General features: G+C 38.2%; 2 protein-coding genes across 2 annotated transcripts in view; both read left to right on the top strand.

The window, feature by feature from the left end:
* Nucleotides 1–1,857: 1,857 nt before the first annotated feature.
* galr1a (galanin receptor 1a) lies at nucleotides 1,858–5,564 on the top strand. The gene is made up of 3 exons (XM_039819397.1): nucleotides 1,858–2,612; nucleotides 3,014–3,079; nucleotides 3,910–5,564. The coding sequence occupies exons 1-3, from the start codon at nucleotides 1,959–1,961 to the stop codon at nucleotides 4,261–4,263; spliced, it is 1,074 nt and encodes a 357-aa protein (XP_039675331.1). The 5' UTR covers nucleotides 1,858–1,958; the 3' UTR covers nucleotides 4,264–5,564.
* Nucleotides 5,565–6,364: 800 nt separating this feature from the next.
* Nucleotides 6,365–27,467, top strand: part of sall3b (spalt-like transcription factor 3b) — a 50,413-nt gene continuing 29,310 nt past the window's right edge. The window contains exon 1 of the mRNA XM_039821040.1: nucleotides 6,365–6,617. The gene's annotated coding sequence lies outside the window, so the exon portion shown is untranslated. The remainder of the gene's footprint in view (nucleotides 6,618–27,467) is intronic.

Raw genomic sequence — 27,467 nt, forward strand, 5'->3', positions numbered from 1 at the left:
CATCTTCATGCAGAGATATTTAATGTAGCTTCAGTGGGCCTTTCTTCTACCCAGCAGATAGATGGATAACATCTCAGTCGATAGAGTAAAGAGTCACCATGGAAACTTCAGGCTGCTTCAGGACATGAACCAATTACAAAACAGCTGCCCTGCTCCCCGAAGTATAATAAGCCTGTGATATAATGACTGTTATTAGTTTTCTGAAAGGCTAAGATCCAAACTATCACCACCATCTTCATCAGCATCCTTACCATCATGATCTTCATAAGAGTATAGTGTCTGTGTTGAATTTACCTGATTAACACCAGCAAATTAAGCAGGCGCATAATCAATAACAGCTTCAAATGTGTACAATCATCTGAGGACAAGTGGACCCCAAGATAACATCAGCCTCTGCTCTCAGGTTACATAGCATGTGCATCATCTCTGTCGTCATTTCCAGATGGTTATCCCCGGGGCAGATCTCTCAGCACTGGTCCGCCTGAGACTCAAATGCTTGCATAATGATCATACAGCTGTTCCCGGACCTGATCAGAGCAGATCAATAACACAGGCTGAAGGCTGGGGACGATCGATGGAAATGAGAAAAATGAGAAAGTATTTCCTGGCTGAGTCTGTGCACATTCACTTATATGTTTAGTATTTAAGGATTAAATCAAAATGTTCTTAAATATTAAATATTACAGGAAAATTAACCGGCAAATCCACTAATTTAATTTTGTACTTCCATAAATTTGTGGGACTTCTGAGATACAGATTTTAGCTATGCTAGTGGCATGGCTCTAGGGATGGTAATGTTAGTCTGTCGGTCAGGCGGTCTGAAATATCTCAACAACTTTTGGATGGATCATAAATTTTATATTAGTATTCAACGTCTTCTTAGAACAACTCTGTGCAACAGAGGCCACACTATCCTGACTTTTAAGTCCTAGAATTGGTAAAGCTCCAACAATGCTGGATCCTACACGTCCCTTCCCTTAATGAAATTGGTTGTGCAAAACCAATACTGCAATGTTCTGATAATCCAGATCAAACTGGAATAGTATATTTGAAATAAATATTTATACATAGATAAGCATTTATACATTTGTGAATATGTATGTGTACTGAGTAAATCTTTTATAATGAATCAGTTGATGAATTACTGATGCAGACAGTGAGACCTGATAAAGTTGTGCTCTAAGACCAGCAGAATAAATATTTATGCTACACAGTAGCTGTCTCAGAAAATATCCAAATCCATTCATTATATTAGACTGAAGTGCACTCTTTAATTAAACAAAACAAAATGCTTTTTAATGTTGGCAGAAACATTCATTCTACAGTTCATCATAATTAATTATACAATGCCACACTTTTGATATCTTGTGTTTTCTTAGTGCAAAATAATTATGAATAATGTGAATTTGTTTGAAATAAGTCTGTACCTTTTAAACAAGGAAGAGTAATAGATAGACACAGCTGGTGGGGGGATGGGAATGGGGGTGGACTATCTCAATGGCACATGTATGTGGGTATCTTACAGTATATGCATGTAATACTTGTGAAATATATGAGTTTGTGTTCTACAAATATTGCAAAACAATAACCTATTATAAATACATATCTACCTTATATGAATCTCTGATACTTCATGTTTGGTAACACATTTGTCAACATGTGTTTATTTATTTGTTTAAATAAAGTAAGACTGAATGCTTGGTGAACTGTTGTTAATGGTTTAAACAGTGTAAGAGGATTTCTGTTTATTCCCATTTCACTGGCTGCAGGTCACTGGAAACAGTGGAAAGGTATTGGTCGGCTGTGTTGCGCACAACATGGTGACGTTGCTTAGGAGCAGCCTGCAAACGCATGAGCTCCATCCAACCTTTATTCAAGAGAAAATCCAACCCGAGCTTCACGTGGAGGATATGCATGTTTTATATCAACATGTAACTTTTCTTGAATAGTGGAAAAATATGGAGCTACAGTTGGAAAACCAAAGCCAGCCTTTCAACAGCAACACCGTGAGGCTGCCAGGTAAACCTGTACTGGGGATGGGGGTAGATAACTTTATTTCTCTTCTGATATTTGGACTTATTTTCATCCTCGGGGTGCTTGGGAACACCATGGTGATCACGGTGCTGGCACGCAGTAAACCGGGACAACCGAGGAGCACAACTAACATCTTCATCCTCAACCTGAGCGTGGCGGACCTGTCCTACCTCCTCTTCTGCGTCCCCTTCCAGTCCACCATCTACATGCTGCCCACATGGGTGCTGGGAGCTTTCATCTGCAAGTTCATCCACTATTTCTTCACCGTGTCCATGCTGGTCAGTATTTTCACTCTGTCGGCGATGTCCGTGGACCGTTACGTGGCCATCGTCCACGCCAGGAAATCCTCGTCGATCCGGGTGGGGAGGCACGCTATGTTCGGAGTGGTGCTGATCTGGATCCTGTCTCTGGCCATGGCAGCTCCCGTTGCGCACTACCAGGGCATCGTGGTGAGGGAGGACAACAACACCTTCTGCTGGGAGGTTTGGCCGGATCACCAGAGGAAAGTCTACGTGATGTGCACTTTTGTTTTTGGATACCTCCTGCCTCTCACTTTGATATCTGTCTGTTACGCAAAGGTGGGTGAGCATGAATCAGAGTTAATGAATGCGCATAAATCTACAGTGTGAATGACAGATTTGTGACAGTTCACACCAAATTTAGATACCTGCAAAGTTAAACATGATGTTAAATTGTGGCTTTAATTCCCATTCCCAAGTCATTTATAGTGTAAAAATGTTTTACACTAGACTTTTCAGCCACAGAAATTAACAAATGATCACTGAAACAGTATCTGTCTAAGCAGCTGACATACATCTGGAATGTATAATGCATGTGTAATGATATGCAAAAGTGTATTGACCCTGGTAGCTTGTGCTGCATTGATTAATTATGTTAAAAAATATTTAAGATCTTTTTAAAATAGAAAAAAACAAAATATTTACAGCCTTTATCTTTTTTTGCACTTTTATTATTGCAGGTTTTAAACCATCTGCACAAAAAGCTGAAGAATGTGTCCAAAAAATCAGAGCTCTCCAAAAAGAAGGTTGGTGGGAGCTTATTTCTGTTTCTATATGTTCTACATGTTTTACAATAATGGTACAATGGGGAAATGCTTCCCTGATTTCTCCTTGTATGACTGATGGTTCAATGATGGGCCAGGTCTGTGCTAGTGGTGCTTGAAAAGCAAGTGTGCCCAATTATCATTGGAAAGAATGACTGCACACTGTAGACTTGCATATAGAGCTGAAACGATTAATCGATTAGCTTGATCGTAAAAATCAGTCTGCAACTATTTCGATAATCAATCATCGTTTCATTTTTCAAGCAGAAATGCCATACATTTACTGGTTCCGGCTTCTCAAATGTGAGGATTTGCTACTTTTCTTTCTCATATATATCATAGTAAATTAAATATTGGAAATATCTTTAGGTTTTGGACAGCTGGTCGGACAAAACGTGACATTTGAAGATGTTATTTGATTCTGAGAAACTGGGATGGGCAGTTGTTACTTCTTTCTGACATTTCATAGACTAAATGATAATTGAGAAAATAAATAGATTAATAATGAAAGGACATGTTACTTGCAGCACTACTTGCATACATTCTGCACTACATCGCTGAAAATATAAGTGAAGAGGCCTTGTGGGGAAGTGACCTTTTGTGAAAAGTCTAGTTTGTAATGGAATTCAGTCAGTAGAAATGCATGTTTTGTCATCTTGTATTTCAGTATCTGGACTATCCATAAAATACCTGTCTGTTATTATTTTACTTTACCTTATGTTTCTCATCGTTATCTCGTGTTACTCCTCCTGCACAGACGTTCTAGTTTACCGGGTACATTTGATAACAATTACCAAGCATTATCTCCACAGACTGCCCAGACAGTCCTGGTGGTGGTCGTGGTCTTCTGCCTGTCTTGGTTGCCTCACCACATCGTTCACCTGTGGGTGGAGTTTGGCTCTTTCCCCCTGAACCAGGCCTCCTTCCTGTTCAGGATGGTGGCTCACTGCTTGGCCTACAGCAACTCCTCTGTCAACCCCATCATCTACGCTTTCCTGTCGGAGAACTTCAGGAACTCCTACAAGCAGGTTTTCTGGTGCCGGCTGCCCAGCAAGTGTCCCGTGAAAGACACCAGGGAGCTCCGCAGCAGGATGGAGACGGCACCGTCCACTAACATCAGTGTGACTTACAAAGGTCATGACTCTCAGATCAGCAAAATGCTCTGATGTCTGGTGTTGAGAGCATCTTCTGTTTTCTGTATAAAGATCCTGGATTTTTAAATCCAATACATATTGATATTTGAGATGGAAAAACCCCATATTACTGATATAGATTTCTTTTTAACATACTGTAACAGCTGTGTTAATTGGGCTGAATCACTGGCACGGAGCTCTATCAAACTCAGTAACATTACTCATTAGTGTCAGCACATTTTAAACACATACGCATGTACATACACATTTTATAAATACAGTACTCCTGATGTAGTTATTGTAAGTGTCTGGGAAGTTGATCTCATCGGATATTCCTTAATGGTTTTCAGTAGTCTTTTGTCCTATTTCTTGCTAATATATCTTCCACAGTCAAACATGCAGATGCATACTTAAAAACTACCGTACATGTTGGATTTTCCCCATTTCTGCTAATGGGAACTTCTGATTTAGTGTCTGTACTCTTAAACTTAACATCACTGTAAAATGTTTTCACATTTTTGTCTTTTTATTATAAGCAAACAAATGCATTCAAGTCAGCCCACACAAACAAGTGTATAATATTTTTTTTGTGAGTGAATGAATTATACAAAGAGATTAATAAATAATAATAATAATAATACAAACAAATCAATTATTTACTCATATTCAAAACAAAAATGCTCATACTGTACATGCATTAGCACAGCTGTAATCCGTGACATGCTACAGTTTGTTTGGATTTAATCAGTTTTACCAGAGCTGGTTTACCTGGCTCTCTGATCTGTACAGATTACAGTTTCCTGTTTATCCCCAAGGCTGAATTTGATTAAGATGACTTTTGCAAACAGGTAATGTTGCATGTTCCTCTCCACCCCCTGCAGCCATTATATGTACATACAGCAGCCCAGCCTTTCATACTGCCTCGGAAAAGAGAGAAAATGGATTTGCATTTGAAAAACAGGGTTTTATGCAAAGCAGGAGAGGATTTCATGTATGGAAATGAGATTTACTGTAAAGAAACAGTGCACACTTAGAGGTGTTTCTTAAATGCAGGTACACTACTACATTGGTAGTCAGGTTGCTTAAAACATACGAGTTTTCATTTTAATATCCTGTATTGCATGGTCTGATTGCATAAGACACCCTGCTGTTAGTCAAAGCCAAAACGCTCAAAATGACTTGTAAAAACTTTTCTTCTTACTGCGGAGAAGCTGTCAGGTCTTTGGCAGCAGAAATATGACAGAATAATATATTTTTTGGATTTTGGATGTGTTGTTTTCTTGTTTTTGTGTGCGTTTTCTTTTCAATACATGTAAATAAAGATATTAAACGTCTGACAAAACTTGAGTTTTAACATTATACAGAACATAAAACATTATTGGTGTTTTTTTTAATGATTTTTGTGTTTTTTTCTGGTTTCTCAGCTGCTTTACCTCCACTAACAATTCCTGTTGAACAACTATCTTCTTTTATCACATCTTAGATATTAAAAAACATTGAATGAACTGTTAGTACGCAGCCAATAACCTCATTTCAATATAAAATGAAATTCACCTTCTGCTTACTAAGCTTCGATGCATACTTCTAGTACTCTGTAAGTGCAATCAACACTATTGAAACATTCTTGGAGTACTTAATGGTGAGGTTTAGGGAGAAATTAGTAAATGACACCTATTATTATTAATTAATATTTAATAATTTAATGTAATGTGATTGAAAAGGCAGATGTCGCAAATTCAAAGTCCCGTGTTTTGCTGTCTATTCACCTGTCTGTCTGTACACCTGTCTGTCTGTTCACCTGTCTGTACACCTGTCTGTCTATACACCGGCCTTTCTGTACTCCTGTCTGTCTGTACACCTCTCTGTCTGTTCATCTGTCTTTCTGTACACCTGTCTTTTCACCTGTCTGTCTCTTCATCTGAGCTGCTGGTGTGGCAGAGCCCCATGAAGGTGGCACCCTGCACTCAGATAACGCTCCGGAACAGATAGACCTACACTGAATGTTACCTTCAGTTTCAGGGGATATTCACATGGGCGGGGCTTGCAATGAGCACAACAACGCAATTAAATTAAGGATCACGTCTATGTATTATAGTTTGCGTTATTTAGTATAGTTAAAAAAAAAAGCAAGTTTGCATCTACCTTAATCAATCACTGATTTAATGCACCATTCGGCCAGCAGGCTAAGTGACCGAAATCAAACACGCCCAAGATGCTGTAAAAAGGTGCATGCCCGCCTGTAAAATGCTAATATGCTAACATTCGGACAGAGAGGCTCAGTGGACTCGATATATTTTGCATTGAGAATTTAGGAGGAGAGAAGTTGAACCTGGAGCAGATTAAGGAACTATGCGGTGCACGAGACTCAAAGAATGATGTTCAGACAGGTAAGTTCAACAACAAGCTGTACAGATGAGAGCGTCTGCAAGGTGTGTAAAAACTGCAGTTTTACTATGTTTGTGTGTGTGTGTGTGTGTGTGTGTGTGTGTGTGTGTGTGTGTGTGTGTGTGTGTGTGTGTGTGTGTGTTGGTGGCTTCAGCAGCTCTGCGTTGTTGCTTTGGTGATGTTTTATTCTGCTGTTGACTCTATAAGAAGTGTCAGGTTATTTAGGCCTAATTAATGTGGCACAATAATGCTTGTTGTATCACCAGCATCTTTAGTTATTGATATTTTTTGTTTAGTTGTCTGAGTTTTGTCTCTTTTTCTGGTTATTAATTTTAGTGAGGCTCCACTGAGGAAAATTATTGTGTATTTCTAACTGATAATCAGTTGTGTGCATAGACATGGAACTTATTGTTGCACTGGACACCATGGGTCTTTGGTCTACAGTATAATGACATGTAATCAGTGGTGGAAGAAGTATTCTGATCTTAAAGTACTAATACCATACTTTAAAAATACTCTGTGACAAGTAAAAGTCGTGCATCGAAGATGTTACTTAAGTAAACGTATGTAAGTATTATCAGAAAAATGTACTTAAAGTATTAAAAGTCAATTTTAGAAACTGGATACATCAAAACGGTTCTGTAAATAATCTAAGTGTTATATTGTTGGGTATTTTAATTTTTAATAAAACATCGTATTTTAAAAATACATTTGTTTTGTGTGCAAAAATCCAAAATTATAAAGTAACTAGTAACTAAAGCTGTCAGATGAATGTAGTGGGTAAAAAGTACAATATTTCTCTCTGACATGTAGTGGAGTAGAAGTAGAAAGTGGCATGAAAGAATAGACTCAGGTAAAGTAAAAGTACCTCAAATTTGAATTTAAGTACAGTACTTGAGTAAATGTACTTAGTTACATTCCACCACTACATTTCATTTTGACTGAATCCTACTTTTATCTTAGTACATCTTTACACAAGTAGACTACTTTTACTTGAGTAAAAAGTACTTTTTACTCCATTATTAGGACTGAATCTGTATGTTTATCAGGATAATGTGAAGACACAAAGACATTTGATATTTGACCTTGCTCAAAAGTGGCAATAACCTCAGTTGACCAGCAGATGGCAGGCTTGTACAGGTATTGATTCCTGAGTGTCTTATCTTTCTTATCTTTTTGCATGTTTTTGGGGAATGCTAGTATGTTTCATGTATATCTTTAAATCAGGTACCATATACAATAGTGTGTGTTTGTTTAAATACACTTTTGGAATTTTAGTTTCTGGGGCTCTAAGCTTTTAATGAAACATAAATGTTCTTCCAGAAATAATATCCCAGTTACTTTGGCTTCTTGTGTGATTTTGGTGGATCGGGGGTTTTCCTGTCCGTGTCGCCTAACTCAACCTGGATTTCTCCCCCCTCTGGTGGGAAATTAATTTGTAGATCTTCTATGCTAATCAATACCACAGCCTGATAACCTCTCCCATTCCTCATTTCCCTCTGTGGAAGCTGAGGTCTCTATCCCTCCCCTGAGACTCTCAACCCGCCTATTCAAAGTGTCATAAATAATACGGGCTAATTAGATATGAATTGATTGTGTGTAGGTGGCGGCTGTTTTCATCCATCAATCTAAAAGCTGTTTAACAATAGATTACCACCCAATAATTCCCCATGGAGCCCCAGTGAGTGTGCTATTCAGCCTTGTTTGGTACGTTGGGGGGGTGTCATAAATCTGCTGAATAATAAATATTACGGCAGTCCATTCTTTCAGTGCTGGAGGTGGTGTTATTAATACAGAGGAGATTATGAATCATCATTGGACTTCACTGGAGGGTTCTCGGAGTAACTTGTCATTGTTTGTTTGTGTGGCGTATTTGATGTTTTTGTGTGTGTTTTTGCTCCACTCCTCCAGCTATGATTTGTTTCAGATATTTGTATTTACGTCATTAAAGTTTAGGTATGATATAAATGTCAGCATCGATATATGAGATTGTATTTCATTTATCTGGGAATATGCAACAATCAACAGACAAAAGGACTCTGTTGACTCTACTGCATTAGTTCTTAATCCTGAGGATCCTTGTGTCAAAATGTACTTCAAGACATTAGTTATCATTATTTCTGTGCTTGTATGTTTCTGTTTCATTTTATTAAATTATTCTATTCTTAATTCATAAATGTAATTATATTATTAAACAATTAACCTAGGAGGAGCAGTAGGCTATTGTAGCAAAGACAGCAAAAAACTCATTAAACAGAGGTTGAGAATACAGCAGAGTTATCAGGGGCTAGGCAGTTTTATGGGCCCTGGATTAATCTGGCCAGGCAATACACTCTATGAGCTTATTGTACAGTATTTGTAGGCATATATATATATATATATATATATATATATATATATATATATATATATATATATATATATATATATATATATATATATATATATATATGTATGTATGTGTGTGTATATATGTGTATATCTCTATCTTAACTATCATGTTGGAACTTTATACCTCATTAGGGGATTTAGTGTCCGGTAAGTGATTATATTCTCATTTTGTGAGCTGAGACATTTTAGTGTTCATGCATAAAACTCAGAAAAAAATAAAGCCTTAAAAGTCAAGATTTGCAGCTCTATTATCATGTCCACAGAGATGAAGCTGCACTTTACATGGAGAAACACCTTTGTCAAAGAGAACTGTAGCTACTGGATGCACACATTAATATACATTTTGACTTAGATATGAGCATTATACTATAGATGGAGTTTGATGTGAGTTGCATCATTGTACTTGATGATGGTTTTCCAGCAATAGCTCCTCCCCTTTTATTACTACTAATAGGATATGTATTTGCATTATTTAATTCCCTGTTGTTGTCTATATTGACGGTTCTTCAGTTTTTAGCCATCCTAGTAGTCTTGCATTGCCAGACCTATCTCCACAGCGCTGATGCAGTATGGACTGGCTACACCACCTATCTATTTTGGGATAGGGGGAAAAAAACACTCTGGCTTGTTTGTATATCTTGAAACCAATCACAGCCATCCTGGGCGGCAATAAGCTACTATTTCATTCCCAACAATGTACATCCGTTGAGCCAGACTACTTTTGTTCAGACTAAAATATCTCCACAACTGTTGGATGGATTGTCATGATATTTGTGTTTGTCCTATACTTTGCTTTACGATCAAATACATCCCCATCAATATCAGCTGTACTTTGTGTTTAGTGCTGAGTAGCAAATGTTTGCATGATAAACTAGGACAGTTAACATGGTAAAGAGTTCCTGCTAAACATCAGCATGTTAGCATTGTGATTGTGAGCATGTTAGCATGCTGGTGTTAGCCTCAGGGTGGCTAGCATGGCTGATGACTCTTACTCTTGTTCAAACATCGATTGTTTCTTATTTAGTCATAAATATTTAATGTTACGCAGGAATTTTTAGGATTTGAAGTTTTCACGGGCTTATGTGTAATATGACCAATATGCTACATTATACCTTATTATATACTGTACCTATATATCCATTATTTGGATTTCTGTATTGATTTTGTGGTGTGTTGGATCTAGGCCTGGGTATCGTTAAAAAATTGGGATACCAGTAACAATACCAGTACCCTTAAAGTGAAACCGGTACCAATAGACTACTTAATTTGGTACCTTTTTTTTCCCACTTCATTCAATTCTCATCATGTGAATGGAAGCCTTCAGTTGCGTAAAATTCCTCCAGCGCTCGCTGCTGCAGTAGTGGGCCAATCAAACGCTTGTGGTGATTGGCTGCGAGCAGAACCAAATTTTTATCTAGAACTGGGTACACAAAGGATCGATTGCAGGTATAGTTTGACTGGAGAGATTTTGATAATAATAGCACTGTGTTATTTCGATCAATAGCGATTGAGTACTGATACCCAGCTGTAGGCTACTTATCTGCAGAGCTTTATACTGTATGTATTTAGAGCTTTTAACAATTGTGAACTGCATTTCCCATGTGTACTTCCCATGCTTCGTTATTAAAGGTTTCAATGGGGTCCAGGTAGACGCCTGGACCCCATTGCCCCATGCATTTGTGTCTAATAGACTGATGTGACCAAACATCTTTGAATTTGGTCCAGTATTGAGCGAGATCGTAATGACGAGCCGGCGCGAACCAAGCTACAATGTAACCTAATGGGGCAATTGCGCGGCCTTGATTTTTGTCCTATAAAAGTGATTATTTTTTGCTACTGACAGGCTCAGATTGTTACTAAAAGGGTCTGACAACATTATCGATCTCAGGACGTGACTTCTTGTCTGAATACAGCAGTGTGGAGAGTGGAATGTGAGTCGAGAAAAAAGGCGTTAAGGGAGTCTGTTGTTTCCGGAGTAGGCTACATAAATTTAAAGGCTCCTGTTATTTAAAAGTTTGTCAGTGCCATGGCTCAATATTTAAATGATTTCGACAATGTGGACTGGACCTTTCTCCATATATTTCTAATTCTTAGTAGATATTTCTTTGAGTAAAAACTTCTGGTGAGAACACAGGCTTTCAGATAGAAATATCTTGGCCCATGTTGTGACAGAGGACCTGAGGTTTGATCTCTATCCACCTGCCTTGGACTCCTCAGTTTTCTGAGTATGCTGCGGCTCTCTGGGCTGACGACAACCACAGCAGGTCTGGCTGTCACCCTCTCTGATTAATGGCCCTGCTGAAACATGTCCAGCCACATTAGAGCCCCATGTATCTCCCAGAGTCCACACAGGCCTGGCTCTTTGTTCTGATGGGAAATGGTGTCAGCCGCTCACTGCTGCTCGCCCAGAAACAGATAAAGATTTACTGTCATCAGAGGCCAGATTAAAGCGCACAAACGCAGACATTGATTTCTGAGAGGGAGAGAGAGGGAGGAGGAGGAGAAAAAACCCGACACATTTTGGGTAGGAAACTCATTCCAGGGCCGGCGGAGATATGATCAGCTTATTTGGGAGGTGGATAATATGGAGCCCTTTCCTAGAATGAACTTTGAAAGAAGTAAATTGTAAATATTGATTTCTGAAATGAACTGTCAATCTCACTTGGCGAGATTATTCCTATCATCTTGTTGAGAGGGGGCCAATGAATTCAAAACGGTGGACAAGGTGCGGGGATTTCTGTTAGGGAGCTCTCAAAAGAGCTTTATTCGCTTAGTAATGGTTGTTCAATTTCATCAGATAACAGCTGTAGATCTCATCGGCACTGAAAAATGAAATCAAGTGCGACTTCACGTCCGGATCGCTTCTCTTGTCCACACTGAGATCACCTGAGAGGAGCCGCTGCAGGAAGCCAGTCCACTTCATTACTGGTCCCCACGGGTGGGAACAAAGACCTCTTTCCTGCCTCACCCAGAGGTCATGTCTGAGAGACCAGTTTGATGGGGTGCTGACAGTTTAAAGGGTTGGTTCACCCAAATCATATCAAACTTAACCATATAATTGTATCATGCAGATTTGGTTGTTTTTTTTTGCCCAGGTTTTGAGATTTCTTTCTCCAATCCAATAAATTAGAGGTATGTGGACTTTTTGTGGTGTCCAGAGCAGAGGAAATCAACAAAATTGTGAACTGGAAGAACCTGAAGAAATAGTCCCACACAATAGTCCTGTTGTTTGTCCTCATTTAGTTTTTAACGCTTATGAGAGAAGCCAAAGACAATTTGACACATGTGGACAACAATTAACTAACAAACTAATTTAGAACTGGCAGTGTGTTGTCTGGACGATCCAGAGGAACCGTGACTTTTTTTCATGGAAAGAGATATTTCTGTTTAACTATATTCAAATGTACTTCATCAGTGCTTTAACTCCCACAAATAATACTCCATCCACCTCCATTTTTTTGGGGGGTGGAGGCAAAAAACTTGACTTTCATTAGAGTTAGACTTTCATTAAATCTATACTAAACACTAATTAATACTGAGCGTTTCTGCATTATCTGATCTTTTTATGAGCTGTGTCTTTTTTTCCGATAAATTTTAACAATCTGTATGGAACAAACTTCTTCTTTGTATTGTCCCTATCTTTTCTGTTATTGAAGTGTTCTGGCATTTAAAGTTATTTTGATCATAATTATCCAACAATGAGAAGGAACGTCTTTCTTGTTCTCACTTCTGTGCTTTTGCATGTAAACTTCCACTAGGTGGCAGGGCGCTTCTATGCAAATCATCTTCAATTTCCCTCTGCCATCTGTGTGTGCACTGACTGAAGAGATAAATCAGTGAGCATTTAGACAACCTCTGTGCATCCATTGCTGTTTGTTGTCTCTTCCTCTCTCTTCTTCTTCTTCCTTTTCTCTTCCAAGTCATCTCCGAGTTCACGCAGCCCCCCTTTGACTTCAATGAGAGCCCTTTGAGTTTAAGTAAAACTAATGATGCTCGTTTTCCGCAGCACACCGCAGCACTCACTGTTGACCATTTCCATCATTTATCAGTGTTTTGTTCAGGATGTGTGGACTGGGCTCAAAAGTTTTGGGTTTTGGAGAAGCAAAGAAAGTAATGTCATTTGGTTTCGTACTACGTAAGGTTAGATACTGGGATGTGGACTAATCACTCTGATCACTTTTCTTCATTAAATGTAATTGATTTAATGCATAGTGCCAGATTTTTTTTCTCCCCTCTGACACTAATTTGACAAATGAGTGTCAGAGGCCAGAGGCTTTCAGCAGCTGTGTGTGTTCCTATCAAAACCAACCGTGAAATGCAAGGACAACGCCTGCAGCACTTAGTGTCCTTTAATTGCCATTTACATAGTAGGCTAATCATTATTTTTTTATGTCCCCTATTACCCACTATCACCACTGTGTGCTCCCTCTCTCTGTCTCTCTGGGCTAAAACAATAAGCTGTTTGTCAGAAGTGATGCTCTGATGGTCGGCTCACTGATGGAGGACGTGATTTTTGCCGGAAAGACAACAGACTATTTTAGAGTGACACACTGAGTCACAGCAGAAAGTGTGTGTGGATCAAAACTCCATTTTTTTTACCTCAAAGAAGGTGAACAATTCATTTTCTTTGTAATGCATTTGGCAGTTTTATTAAAGTCATATAATTCCCCACAGAAGCACTTTCACACTCTCACTCATTTCCCCCTCTGATTTATTTTCCTACATTGGGGATATTTAAGTTGATTTTAAAGTGACTTTGAGTTCGTGAAAAGCGCTATATAAATTCAATTTATTATTATTATTATTAATTTATTATTATTTTATTTTCATTTTAATAACATGTTATGTTGTCCCACTATTTCCTACAGGTTCTGTGGACTACCGCCTAAACCCAGATAGGGCCTTAATAAACAATTATCTCAGGCTGCATCATGTGTTCAGATGACTTTGAGTTTTTTCAGCTTGTGTGTCATTGATAAGAGATCAGAGGAGGCCTGAAGCCTGAAGACCATTCAATATTTCATAAAAGAGGATACAAGTACTCTCAAAAGGGAAATTTGGAAGACATGGGTATGACATTTAACATGAAAAATAGAGATATGACTTTAAATACCCTATTCATATAATGATCCCTTTTTAAAAGTATCTTGTGAACGCCCATGGACACCCCAAACTCCAGCCTATATCCAGGCTAAACTTAAATATTGGGCATATACATTTATTCATAACCTTTTGAAACAATAATTTCACCAACAAACAAACAAAACATTTAGCCTAAGGTCCACCTTTCTTTTTCAATTTGTCTGGAACAGCATCTCCAGATCAAATTAATAGTTTTGAGTTTTACATGTAAGAGCATTTGGGCTGACGGCACAGAAAATACATGTTTTTGACATTTACAGCCAATTGTTGATATGTGGTAAACAACCAGTTTTTCAAGGATCAAGTCAGTCTGTTCAGTTTCAAAAATACACTGTAAAGCCAGTGGTGGAAGAAGTATTAAATTAGCATTACTATAATGTAAAAATACTCATTTACTACGAGTATCAAAAGTAAAAGTACTCATTATTCCTTTCAGAGTGTTGTGTGTGTGTGTGTGTGTATATATATATATATATATATATATATAGCCTATATATGCTCATATTATGGCATGCCGTTAATATGATTACTCATGAGAAAATGTTATATAAAGAGAATTGACTGAAAATCTGAGAATATTGAATGAATTTAAATGTTAACCTACCACACATGTTACAGGTAGCTTCTGTGTATCTGCATAATTGAGTCAGTTAGAAATAGGTTGGCAACAAGCAACATGTAATGATGAAATAGTTACAATGATACTTTGGTCGGCAGGGGCGTCAGACTGGGGGGAAAAAGGGGACTGAGTACCCAGGGCCCTCATGTGAGGAGGGCGCAAAAAGATGCTAGAATGAATAGCTGTGGATGCGGGGAGGGGCCCATAGAAAATGCCTTTCTACAGGGCCCAGAACTTAGTGCTACGCCCCTGTTGGTTCGTGCATGTACAGCCCAGAATAATAGGGCTAATTCAACAGACTTCTAAAGAGGGAAGTGCTTAAAGGAGAAGATTGTATACATCAAAGTGTGTTTACAGATCTTAAGCATAATCAATTTAATTCAATATTCTTGGACTTTCCATATCACTGTTTTCCATTAGATTTTCTGAATAATAATTTCCTGAACAGCATGTTGTATCATTGGATTATTGTTATTGATGCATTTTAATGTTGTGCTCAGTGTTGCAAACTAATTAATTTCGGGTAGTTTAATGTATAACAACACACTATATTGTACGTCTTGTACTTAAAACCTTACTCTGCAAAGTAACTAGTACCCGTAGCTTTCAGATAAATGTTGCAGAATACAAAATGCATAGTATTTCACTCTTAAATATTGTGCTAGTAGTACTATAAGGCTGCATAAAACAGAAATACTCAAGTAAAGTATCTAAAAATTGGACACAAGAACAGTTGAGTAAATGCACATAGTTATTTACTATCACTAGTTAAACTAAGTAGATTTTGTCTTTGTCTGGTCTGAGTTTGTATTTGGACTTTCTGAGCTGTTTGATTCTCACTTTAAACTTTGACGAGTGCTTGCTGTGCCAGACCAGACCCTGGTTTATCTGCCTTTCCACGCATCACAGAGTAATAATGACAAATCGGGGCGATGTTTACTAATGATTAGTAGAGATTGTTTCAGTTCACTTGTAAAAGCCATGTTTAAGAGCTATATTTATTGTTCCATTTGCACATTTTGCGAGTGTGTTTGAGAGAGGACTAATCATTATTAATTAGGGTCATTGTTCTGGTGTGTGTATGTTTGCGTGCATGTCTGTTTATGTTTGTGTGTTTCTTTTGTATGCAGATGTGTTTCTGTTTACTGTGTGTGTGTGTGTGTGTGTGTGTGTGTGTGTGTGTGTGTGTGTGTGTGTGTGTGTGTGTGTGTGTGTGTGTGTGTGTGTGTGTGTGTGTGTGTGTGTGTGTGTGTGTGTGTGTGTGTGTGGGCCCTGAAGCCATACTCAGCAAGCTGTGACAAAGGTCCATTACCTTGTCTGATCACAACGGCCTGTGATCTATTAGCATCATCTAAAAGCTACATTAGGATGAAGTGGAGACACTCATAAACAGAGCGCTCTGATCAGGCCTTTTAATGGGTTCACTGGTTTTACATGGAACCTCTCTGGCTTATTCCCCCTGGTTTGTAGGTTAATGCATTTTCAAGTACCCACCAGACAACACTCAATTGACAATGAGGCGTGTACATCAGCTATTCAATCCCAAGCGAGTGAGGATCCACCAGTGAATTCAGATGGAAAGTGAATAGCAGCTTTTGTTGTGGTATTGAGTTATTAATTATCTATCTGCTGATGTGCAACCCTAATTAGTTGCAGAAAATGTATACATGAATACCTTTCTGTGAATAAGGACAGCATACCACTTTCACATGTATATGCTTTAAATCAGTACATCCCAACCTTTTCACCTTGTGACCCAAAGCTGCAACGTGTGGATCTTTTATCTCATTACGGCACCTTTAACATTATTCTGTTTTTGTTTTTTTTGTGAGGGGAAAAAATGAGACAATCCCGGGGAAAATGTGTGCAGGCTACAGTATACAAGGTATTCATTCATTGGTGGTTAGCAATAGGGATTGAGTTTTTGGCAGTTTGCAGATTATCTGTGTCAGCATTTTATTTGCCTGATAACCGATAAAGTTAATTAATTAAAAACGGTGCTACTTTGGCTCCGCTACAGCTCTGTGTCTGTCCCTCTGCTTCGGTTTCACCCACCACTGAGTCTGACTTAATGTCCCGCCAACAACACTATCTGACTCTCTTTTTTTAACTTTATCTTCTTGTATTATGTGGGAATTTTTAATGTATTAAATAATTGCTTAAAGCATTTGAACAAAGTTTTATTATAGAGTTTTTAACATTCCAAAATCTTAGTTTAGATTTAAAGATTTTCATTTTCACTGTAAATGCACATTGGTTCCAAATATCGGTTATTGGTTTCATTAACTATACTCACGGCCTCGAAAAACCAGTGTCGGTCGATCCCTAGTTTGCAACATGCGTTGCTGTTTGCCAGGGCGTCTATTTTAAAACAACCACTCGGAGTCACCAAAGTCAGAGATTTTGTATTAGTCTATACATTGTTTGTTAGGAAAATCTGTTACATAGTATACCTTTCAGTAAAGTACGTCAAAATACTGCAGTACTTAACTACAGTGCTTACGAAGATATAATAAGTTACTTAATACTTAGTAACTTCTGTTTTAAAAAGCACTAAATAAAACTTCCTTCTGCTGCAGTAATATGAGATCTAGAGATCTAGTCTACCTATTTGAACCCTTTTCTGTTTGTGTCTCTTACGGACTTTTGTTAGATTTTCCTTAAAAAAAGATATTAAAGATATTCAATATCTGGTTAGAAAAAAAGGTGAACTAAAATGAATAAATCATTTTCACCTACTTCAAAGGTTTTATCGTGTCATTTGAGGAGCTTTAGACCTGAATGTAAATGAGGCGGACTAATGCATGAGGTCACAGAGACATAAAAGAAATGTTATTAAGAGGGAACAACGCTGAAATCAATAGAGTGAACTTGAAACACGATGGAATACATTTGCAACAGTGCCATAATTAGTGCACAGAGCTCATATCTGCAGCGTGGAATCCCTTAATTATATTTTGCATGATTTCTGAGATCTTTTCAAAACTATAATGGTCGGATGAGTCTTCAGAAGAGAGATGAGATGAGTTCAGTTGTGTGGTGTATAAACGGTTGTGTTTTTGATATGCAGAGAGGGAGCATTGAGGCCTGTTCATGTTATAAGGCTCACAGCAGCAGCCTTATTGTGTGGGGAATTATCATAACCTCCTGCTACCTTTAGAGTCCTGCAAGATCAGGCTTTGAGCAGTCGCTAAGAGCTTCACTTTACAGGAAATGCAAATGGCTGTGTCTCCAAATTGGATTCTCATAAAAAAATAAAATAAAAATGGAGGCAAGTAGAAGAAGTGTCAAAAACAAAACCTGGCCAACACCTTGACACGATAAACAAATAAAAGATGACTGCAGTGATGAAAATAACAGCTCTGGCAATATCGACAGACATTTTCAAAGTGTAAAACCTGAGGAGTTTATGTATCACTCCGTGTTCTCCATTAAGGCCTGTCTCGGTGGAGGAGAGGCCAGCGAGCGGCTGGCATATTGTGCTGATTGATATACTGCACTGAGCCATATGGACACTGTGTTTATCCAATGAGGCAGACATCTGTGTGATGATTTATGATTTTGTTGTGATTTGTAAGCTGTGGGTTGCATCAATGACATCATCAGCATTACTCAACCCTTTGCCTGTGATGCCAACACATTTCCTAATTGATGAAGAAAGATGACCTGCAGAGTGCAAATATCACAGGAGACGAGACAAAAAATACTGTACAGGAATATGACAATCTTTCTTTAGCGGGTTTGTTTTTATTATTTATTCTTCATTCATTTAGTATAAAACAAGTTGTACACAGAAATACATTACCTCAAATAATCCCAGTCTCTTGACAAAGTGCAGCTACTGTAATACTGTTTAATAGTTAAGAGATCCAGTTAGTTCAGAATGAGTTAGTTAATCATGTTTAGCATATCAGAGCTGCATCTGCATGTAGTCAGTTAAGAGAGAAAGGAAATTAATACAAATGGAAGAACAGAAAGGATTGGAAGAAATGGTAGGAAAGGAAAGGAGAGGGAAGGAAAAAAGGAGAGGAAAGCAAAAAACAGACAAGATGGGGGAATATGAAGGGAAATGAAAGCTATATGTACAGTTAGTTACGAGAGAGAGGAAACCCAAAACAAAAGGAAATAGAACAACGGAACAGAAAACATGTCAGGAGATGAAAGGAAAGAAACATAAGAAAATATAGGAAGAAATGAGAGCGAGGGAGATAAAAGGAAAGGGACGAACAGAAAAGAAAGGAGGGATCACAAACATATCTGTTGACCCTGAAAAATGATGCACTGATAGCCGTGGTGTGACCCAGCTGTCAAGTTAACAGCTCTCCAGATTTGTCCTGAACGCCTTCTCACGCCCCGCTTTTAACTGTTTATTTATTTACCTGGTCAGCTGACATGATGGATGGTGCCTGAGCTCGAACCTTCTATACAGCTGTCTAATTGAACGATTGAACAGCTTTAAAATTAGAATTTAGTTTTCCATTTTGCTATTAATCAGGTTGTTACGACTGGGTCGGGTCAAATGGAGGTGTCGGCGACAAACAGCGAGAACTGATTTAAAGTGACATTCAAGCTAAACGATTCCCTTTGTCTCCTTAGTGCACTCTTTAACATTATTATCTCACATTTTCATAGGAATAGAAAATTGGTACTGATTGAACACACTGATTCCAACTATTTTTTATTTATTATAATTTTTACATCGTACAGTCCTCAGGTGCACAGGAAGCGTTGGCATGCAACCGTGTAGTTAACATGGCTGAAAAGAACAAGAAACAGATGCAAGTTAATAATTGCATTTGCATCTGCTACTGTAATTGCACAACGTCTTTTATGTACTGTACCTTTAGAGTAGAGATCTTCAACAGGGGGTCCGGGACCCCTAGGGGGTCCTCGGAGTCATTGCAGGGGGGCCTCCAAATTATTGTCAATTTTTGAGTCTTTTAAAAAAAAAATTAAAATGCCTTAACATAACTCCAACATATTATTAGCAAATATAAATTCCCACTGATGATAGGCTTACTGGCCTATAGGTAAGGTAGTCACTAAGATATCAGCCCACAGATACAGTTAATCCTAGATTCACCGTGTAACATTAAAATATGATTTATAAAATCATGCCAGCAATTAATATTTTAATAGTTTATGCAAAAAGGGTATGTAAGAAGGCTTTAGGTTGCCCTAACAGTTATTGTAGGCCCACTTTAATATGCAACTTAATTTGATACAATATGTAGTAGGGGGTCCCTGCTACATCTCACTTTCAGTTAAGGGGTCCATGGCTTAAAAAACGTTGAAGACCCCTGTTTTAGAGTGTTTATTAAAGTCAGTTATTTAACTTTTACATCACATGTTTTGGGGATTTTTCTTGAAACTTTTAAGTTTTTATGGTACGATATCTCTTCTATCCAATATGATAACATTTGACCCATCAACTTCGCTGCTGAGCTCTGGGTGTGCTGTGGAAAATCTGGGTGAGGAACATGACCAATAAGCTGATCAAAGGTGGCAAACAAATCCACAGTTTCAACATGTAAACTAAACCATTCGAGCATCGCAAATATCTGATACAAGTGTCTGATACAAAGGATAGAAGATTTCTCAGATCAATTTCGTCTTTGTCCTACTGTGCTTAAAAAAAAAAAAAAAACCTTGATGTGAAAATAAGGTTGCACAAAAATTATATTTGAAAAAGAAACCAACTAATTATACTTTGTTCATGCTCTTTTTTTTTTTGTTCTTTCCAATAATCCTTAAAATACTATTTGACCTCTGTCCTCTCAAGGTTTCTCTTTTTTATAGCTTTTCTAATTTTTTAAAAAGTAACACAGTAACTTTTTTTATTATTAAAAAAAATATTATAGCAAATAATTTGACACCTATATCACCAGTACTTAAGAAGGACATTTTACTGCCAGCTAATATTCTTCTAACACAGCTACTATCTGTTTTCAAGGACCCTCTCAGACATCACATAATAAGAAAAGAATTTACTGTACATGTGAGATGATCCTGCAGTAAACTGAGATGAAAGGCGGTTATGCAATTACCACATACCAGCATTAAACCTGCCAACATTCAGACACTCTTGACTGTCTCATCACCACCAGAGGCGGCAGAAGAAAACTCCGGGTTAGCATTCTCCACACAAGAGAAACAAACCCTATCTAACTGCAGGTTTTAAGGGATTGTGCGTCTGGAGACCATTTGCAGTCAGAAAAACAGACAAATTGATGTTTGTGTGTTTAAATGAAAGGACGTATGTCACTTCAGAATCAACAATAGGAGCCGCTCCATGGGGCTGACAGATTTTCAGGCAAACATACGAAAGGAAAAAAACAACAACTAATCTCTCCGTATCCTTTTCAGTCTTTATAAGTAACAGATCAGACATATGACAACAGCAGCAGCAGCATCTCCCACTGACGGCTCAGAGTTTCCCTGGAGGGAAATCCTCTTTGTCTGGGCGGTCCGAGCCGGCCGTGTCTTTCAGCAGCATATCCCAACAGAAGGTGAGGTCAACTATGAGCAAACTCTGCACAATAGGATCTGGAGCTGGATTTGATGTTTCACAAAGCAATGGTCATATTCTTTGAAGATTTTGCCTCCTCCTCTCCCCCCCCCCCGTCGAGTCTGTGAGAGTTAATTAAACATTGGACAGCTTGGGGTCAAGCCTCGGCTCAAAGTGAAAAAGAAAAAGATTTTGTTTTATCATTCCGTCATCTTGACTGGATGTTGCATGAATTATTTGTCGTTGTGAATTAAAAGCGAATCATCAACGTATTATATTTGTAATGTTGAGGGTTTGAACCGGTTATTTTTCTGAAATTTCGACTACTTCACCACTTTCACATTGACTGCTTTCAACTCTTACTGTTCAGCTGACATTTTAACTGCATTCGTCTTCAACTAACTCCTTTCAATGCTTAAACTTCGTCTGACACTTCCAACCGTTTCAGGTTTTCACCTTTGAACATCAAATACATACACAACTGCTTTCAGTATTTACACTTCAACTTCAGCTGACATCGTCTTTGAGTTTTTACACTAGAACTCACACTCAGGACTTCCTCTTCAACTGACACTTCCAGCTCAATGTTTCACCTACACTTACAGTGTGTTCAAACCAAACCTAAAGTGAGCAAAGACGTGTATAGACAGGAATTTGCAGCAGGTGACGCAAATTACTCTCTGAGATTCTCCTGCAAAGCATAGCCCTGATCGAACCAAACTCATTTCAGAAAACAAGCGTTTTAAAAGTTGTCTGCTTGTCCTCCTGCAGACAGACCTGACAAAGCATTAATTCAGACTTTATACAAATCGGCATCATTATGTAGTTATTTTGGCATACTTTTGATCCATTTATTGCAATTAAAGCACAGCATAATCTGTACCTCAAGTAGTACTGGAAGCTGCAGTCATCCAGATGTACTTCCTGGAGAAGTCCACTTCCACTGCTCGTGTACAGTACAATACACTTCAACTGCTTTCAGTGACACTATAACTGACATCTTTTTGTTTGTACACTTGAACTGGCACTTACTAATTTCAGGACTTCCACTTCAATCGACACTTCCAGCTCAATGCATCACCTACACTTCGTCTGACATTTCAACTCATTTCAGTGCTTGATCTTCAGCCAGGGGCGATTCTAGGATCAGACCTTTAGGGGGCTCTAATGAGAATGAGACACGGATACCGTGTCTTGCAAAAGTATTACCCCCCTCCCGCTAAATCAGTAATTTCATTAGCCGATAATATCTGAGCTAGCTGCTGAACAACAACGTCAGCTACTGTTTTTTTGACACTATTAACACTATGATGGAACTAAACCTGACACTTTATAAGTCACAGTAATAAAGCCCAATTTAACACAATGTTCTCACATTCAGCAATTTTAGTTGCTTACGTTTCAATTTCGGTTCTAATCTGCGCCATGAAATTACCAACTTCTTCTCTGGGGACTACCAGCGTTATACTTCACAACCGCACTCCTGCTCTCCTTCTGACAGATTAGATAGAGACTCTGATTCTGGCACAACCTCCTCCGGTTGGCCAAAACTACGTTTCTGTTAACCCTTTCCTTGACTGGGTTACAGGTGCATAGCATCGGCTACAGCGACACAGGATATTAAACCAGTTTCAAGTCCTTTGAACCTGTAATTTTTGTCCTCTGGCACTAACAGACAAGTTCGCAAACTCTAACTTGAAGCACTAAAATTGATTTAAGCCCCCCCCCCTAAAAAGGTCTAAAATCGCCAATGTCTTCAGCTGAATCTATACGTATGGCACTTTCATTTTAACTAATACTTCAAATTCAGTCAACACATACACTTAGATTGATGCTCTGAAACTTATTTTATTGCTAACATTTAAACCAACTTCTTTCAGCACTTCCATTATAAATGCTTTTTCAACTCAGTATGTGTAATTCAACCAATTCAAGCTGCAAAATTTCAGCATAGTTTTAAAAATACCTATTTTTCTTTTGTTCTACTGTAAAAACCTAAATGAATATACATCTTTAAGTGTTTGAAATCAAGTTATTTTTCATTTCCCTCTTGAGTGAGTTTGGCAGGGCAGTCGCAGAAGCTGAGCTGTTGGCTGCCCTTCCATGTCTTCTGTTGTTGTTTTCTGGAGGCCTCAATGGGATGGGTAGTTTGTGAAATGACAGGACATGCCAACAAATTGCATCACTTCTGGCTCAGCGGCCAAGGACAATGCCATGCCATATGCCAATCGGGGGGGTCATGGGTAGAGGGATGAATGGGTCTCATTTCCATGTGCTCCCTTCGAAGCCTGACACCCCCCCACTCTCCCAGAAACGCCCGACTCCAAACTCTCTCTTACAACTACACACACACACACACACACTCACACCCAGAAAGCCCTGTCTGGAGGCTGCCTTGGCCAGTGGTGTGACACAGACATACGAGCTGACACATCAGCCATTAGCCAAAACAAAACATCCAGAGATTCATTTCAACACACGGGCGGGCCTCATTGTCTCTGCTGATCTTTCTGTTCCCGCAGTCGACAGAGTCATCAGAGCGACACATACAGTACACACTATCACTTTCACACTGATGATCTTCTGTTACTCAACGTCTCATCAAGAGACAAGTCACGCGTTTTGATATCATCTTCTTCTGAAAACTTTGTATCTACTTTTTCATTTTGTTTTTAATCTATTTTCTACTTGATGTTGATTTGGTGTCTACTTTCTATTTTCCTCCTTTTTATCTTTTGTATCTATTCTGAACATATTTTCTATTTTGTATCTACACTCTACTTTGTATTAATTCTGTATCTACTTTGTGTCTATTTTGTATATTCTTTGTTCGTATGTATGTATTGCAGTTTGTATGTATTTTCTACTTTGTATTGATTTTGTTTTAACTTCCTACTTTCTAGCTATTTTCTCATTTGTATCTATTTTGTAACTATTTGCTATTTCTACTGTCTACTTTGTATCAATATTAGTTTCTACTTTCCACTTTATCTACTTGGTACTTAGTTTTCTACTGTGCTTACTTTTTATTTATCAGCTTATTTATGTATCAGCTCTCTACATATCTAGTTTGTAATATAGGCCTAATGTTGTGACTTTCATTTAAAAATCATTTAATCTTTACACTTAACATTTAGTTTTAACACCACATGTCTCACTGTGTTGTAATCCATGTGTGATAGCTACAAATATTGAAGTTGATTAATACATTTGTGTGTGGGTTAAGTGAGATAAATACTGACAATCTAACGTTATTCTAAGTTGTTTTTCAAATATCTAAAATGGTCATCCACAAAACGATTGCAGTGAAACTTTGAAATACGACTTTTAGAGGTATTTTATTTTTTTTATCTATATTATGATATATTTGAGGTATCTAATTGCTTAATTGTTATTACTGTTCCAAATTATCTTACACTTGTTCTGCAGTAGGACAAGTTTTGGAAAGTTCACTCTTAACTGTGTCTCTTTTCTGTGTCTTTGGGATCACAGATTTAAATAGTGTGCTGTGATTTGACCAGGGAGTGAGGAGCAGTGATTTAGGAGCTGTTTTTTCATTGACACGATACAAATGAGGATGGCACTAGAAGGTCAAGCAGCCTGCGCCATTGCCATAATCGTGCTAATTGGGACAATATGTGCGTGATGAATCCCCACGGCCTGGCATAGGATCCTCTAATCGCTTTTATTTTGTTTTAAAAGGTGTCATTACATTCACCACTTTTAGTTCAAAGTGAACACTTTCATAGTTTAAAGAGTTTTGTTGCTGACCGTATGTTTTTAAAGAGCATATGTTCTGTGCTAATGCTGTGGAGGGAGGGAGGCAGGGAGGGAGGGAGGAAACTGTGAAAGGGTTTTAACCTTCTACGTGGGGGAAGTTGTGCGGTTAATACTCCAGCCACCTCTTCACTGGGCCGGTGCCAAGTGTTCCTCCAGCCTCGGCTCTATGAGGGGAGGGTGGGGGGTACGAGACCCCGCAGATGCTTTCTCTCGGTCCCCTCTACCTCGCAGCCAGATGCCAAGAGGATAAACTCTGGTAGCTTCAGGACCACAACATCAAGGTTGTGTCCAAAACTGGAGCCTGTGATATTAGTCATGGAGAGGGCGTGATGTATGATGCCAGTTTGTGTTCTGGCTCAGCAACATCTGAAATCACAAGACAATACAACACGAAACAAAAACAAAAACAAAATAATAGAATAATAAAATAATATAGTGTGAGGTAAATAACGACAGAGAAGATGGAGAGAGCGCCAAAATGTCTGACTAAACGAAGAATGAATATTGGCATAAACGTTGACTTTATGTACTCACAGTTAATAACTTAAACTCCTGAAATAATTAGCAGTAATTATAAGTTAGCCATTAGCAAGCCAACTAGCGAGCAACATCCAAAACAAACCAATCAAGAACCAAAACAACTAAATTGACAGCCTGCAAAACTGAATGTAGCCTACATTAGCTAAACTCTCAATCTCAATCAAACAGGACAGCAGGCTGATCTTAGCATGCTAGTTTACCAAATGTAGCTAGCCTATAAAGTTGTTTATGAAGTTAAGTTTTGAGGGATTTTGGATGCAATAATTAAAGCAATTGATGGCCTAAATGAACACTAACAACTAGTTTTTAACTGTAATAATAGTTAATAATAATAATTTGATCCACAAAAACAAAAATTGTACTGACACATTCAAAAACCACAAATGCACCAAATGTTAAATAATAGTATAAGGCTATATTGGCATGTTAGTTAAGCTATTGTAGCTTGCATGGTTATTAATGCAGTTAGGTTTATGGCGAGTGGATGCTATTTAAAATGTGGCCACAACTTCAAATATACAATTAGGCTACTTTTACTAAATTAAATGCATCAATAAAACACATGCACACTGACTCTTTAACCACAAATGTATTTAGGCTATTATTAGATAAAAAAGCAAATATACTTTGGTGACAGGTGTGGTTACAGTCCACCTATCAGACTATTATATTTATTATGGCTGTAACAACTATTTTTAAACAATGTGACCTGACGAAGATCGCCTTGAATCGAAGCGTCTATTCAAATAAATTTGTGGTTCGGAGTCAGAGTGCAGGTGTTACGCTTCTCATCAATGCTGTTTTCCAACAGCAACTTGCACCTGCATGTGATGTGCATATAATTATGCTCCTTCATACAAATGCAACAAACAGAACTCAGTTAAGAAAGTAATTGGAGGCTTCCAACTTTGCTAATTAGCCGTTTACAGAAGTCTGCCCAGAAAGTTGTTGCTGTGAGAAGAAAAATGTCAGTTTAAAACAGCCATTACAGGATATTGAGTACAGAGAAAATACCATCTTCCTTACGCTAAAGCCTGGCAGATTGAACTTTTTTTTCTTTTTAATGTCTTTTTATGTGAATTGACATTTACTTTTTGCTCCGTCTGTCTCGGTGTAAAACTGACATAAAAGAATGAACAGTCATCAGAAAAGCTGTCTCACGATCCGGAGGAACAGCACACTGCACACAAATGTGGGAACATGTATAATTCATAATTATACATGCAGATTTATTCTATCAATCTTACATAATCTTTTTCTCTCTTGTTTTAGTTTTTTTTTTATAGATAACTATGGGGAACGGGAGGGGAGTGGGGGAGACAGGGGGGGAGACCTGTGGATGATTAGCTTCTTTTTGTCCTCTGTTTTTTTCCCTCTGCTTTATTTTCCCTGAGAAGATTAAATATTTCTGCTTGAGAAAATCTTTTTAAACGGCCACTGACTGCTGTCCTGGCCCCCTCTGTCACTGCCTGAGCACACAGGGTCCCCCTCCAAAAAAAACCACAGTTCTCCCCCGTTTTGTCATTCCAAAATGTGGTGAAAAAATGTAATCTTCTAACAAAGAATAGAAAAGGGTGGCTATAGAGGAATTTTTTTTCTGCAAGTGGCCTCTTTATTGGGTGGGGGATGGGCGGCGAAGGGCTCCTTCACAGTATCCACACACAACAGGGCTCCAATCTGTCAAATAATTAGCCAGTGTGGGAGGACAAAGGTTTTTATTTGCCCGAATTTCATACATCACTGCTTGAATACATCATCACTGTATTGTGACGGGTCATGGGAACTTCAGCTTAGAGACACAGAGACGGAGACAGAGACACAGAGAGGTCTAGAAAACTGAATGAGGAATGTATAAAGGTTCATGACGTTGCT

Source organism: Perca fluviatilis, chromosome 13, assembly GCF_010015445.1.
Source record: "Perca fluviatilis chromosome 13, GENO_Pfluv_1.0, whole genome shotgun sequence".
Classification (NCBI taxonomy): domain Eukaryota; kingdom Metazoa; phylum Chordata; class Actinopteri; order Perciformes; family Percidae; genus Perca; species Perca fluviatilis.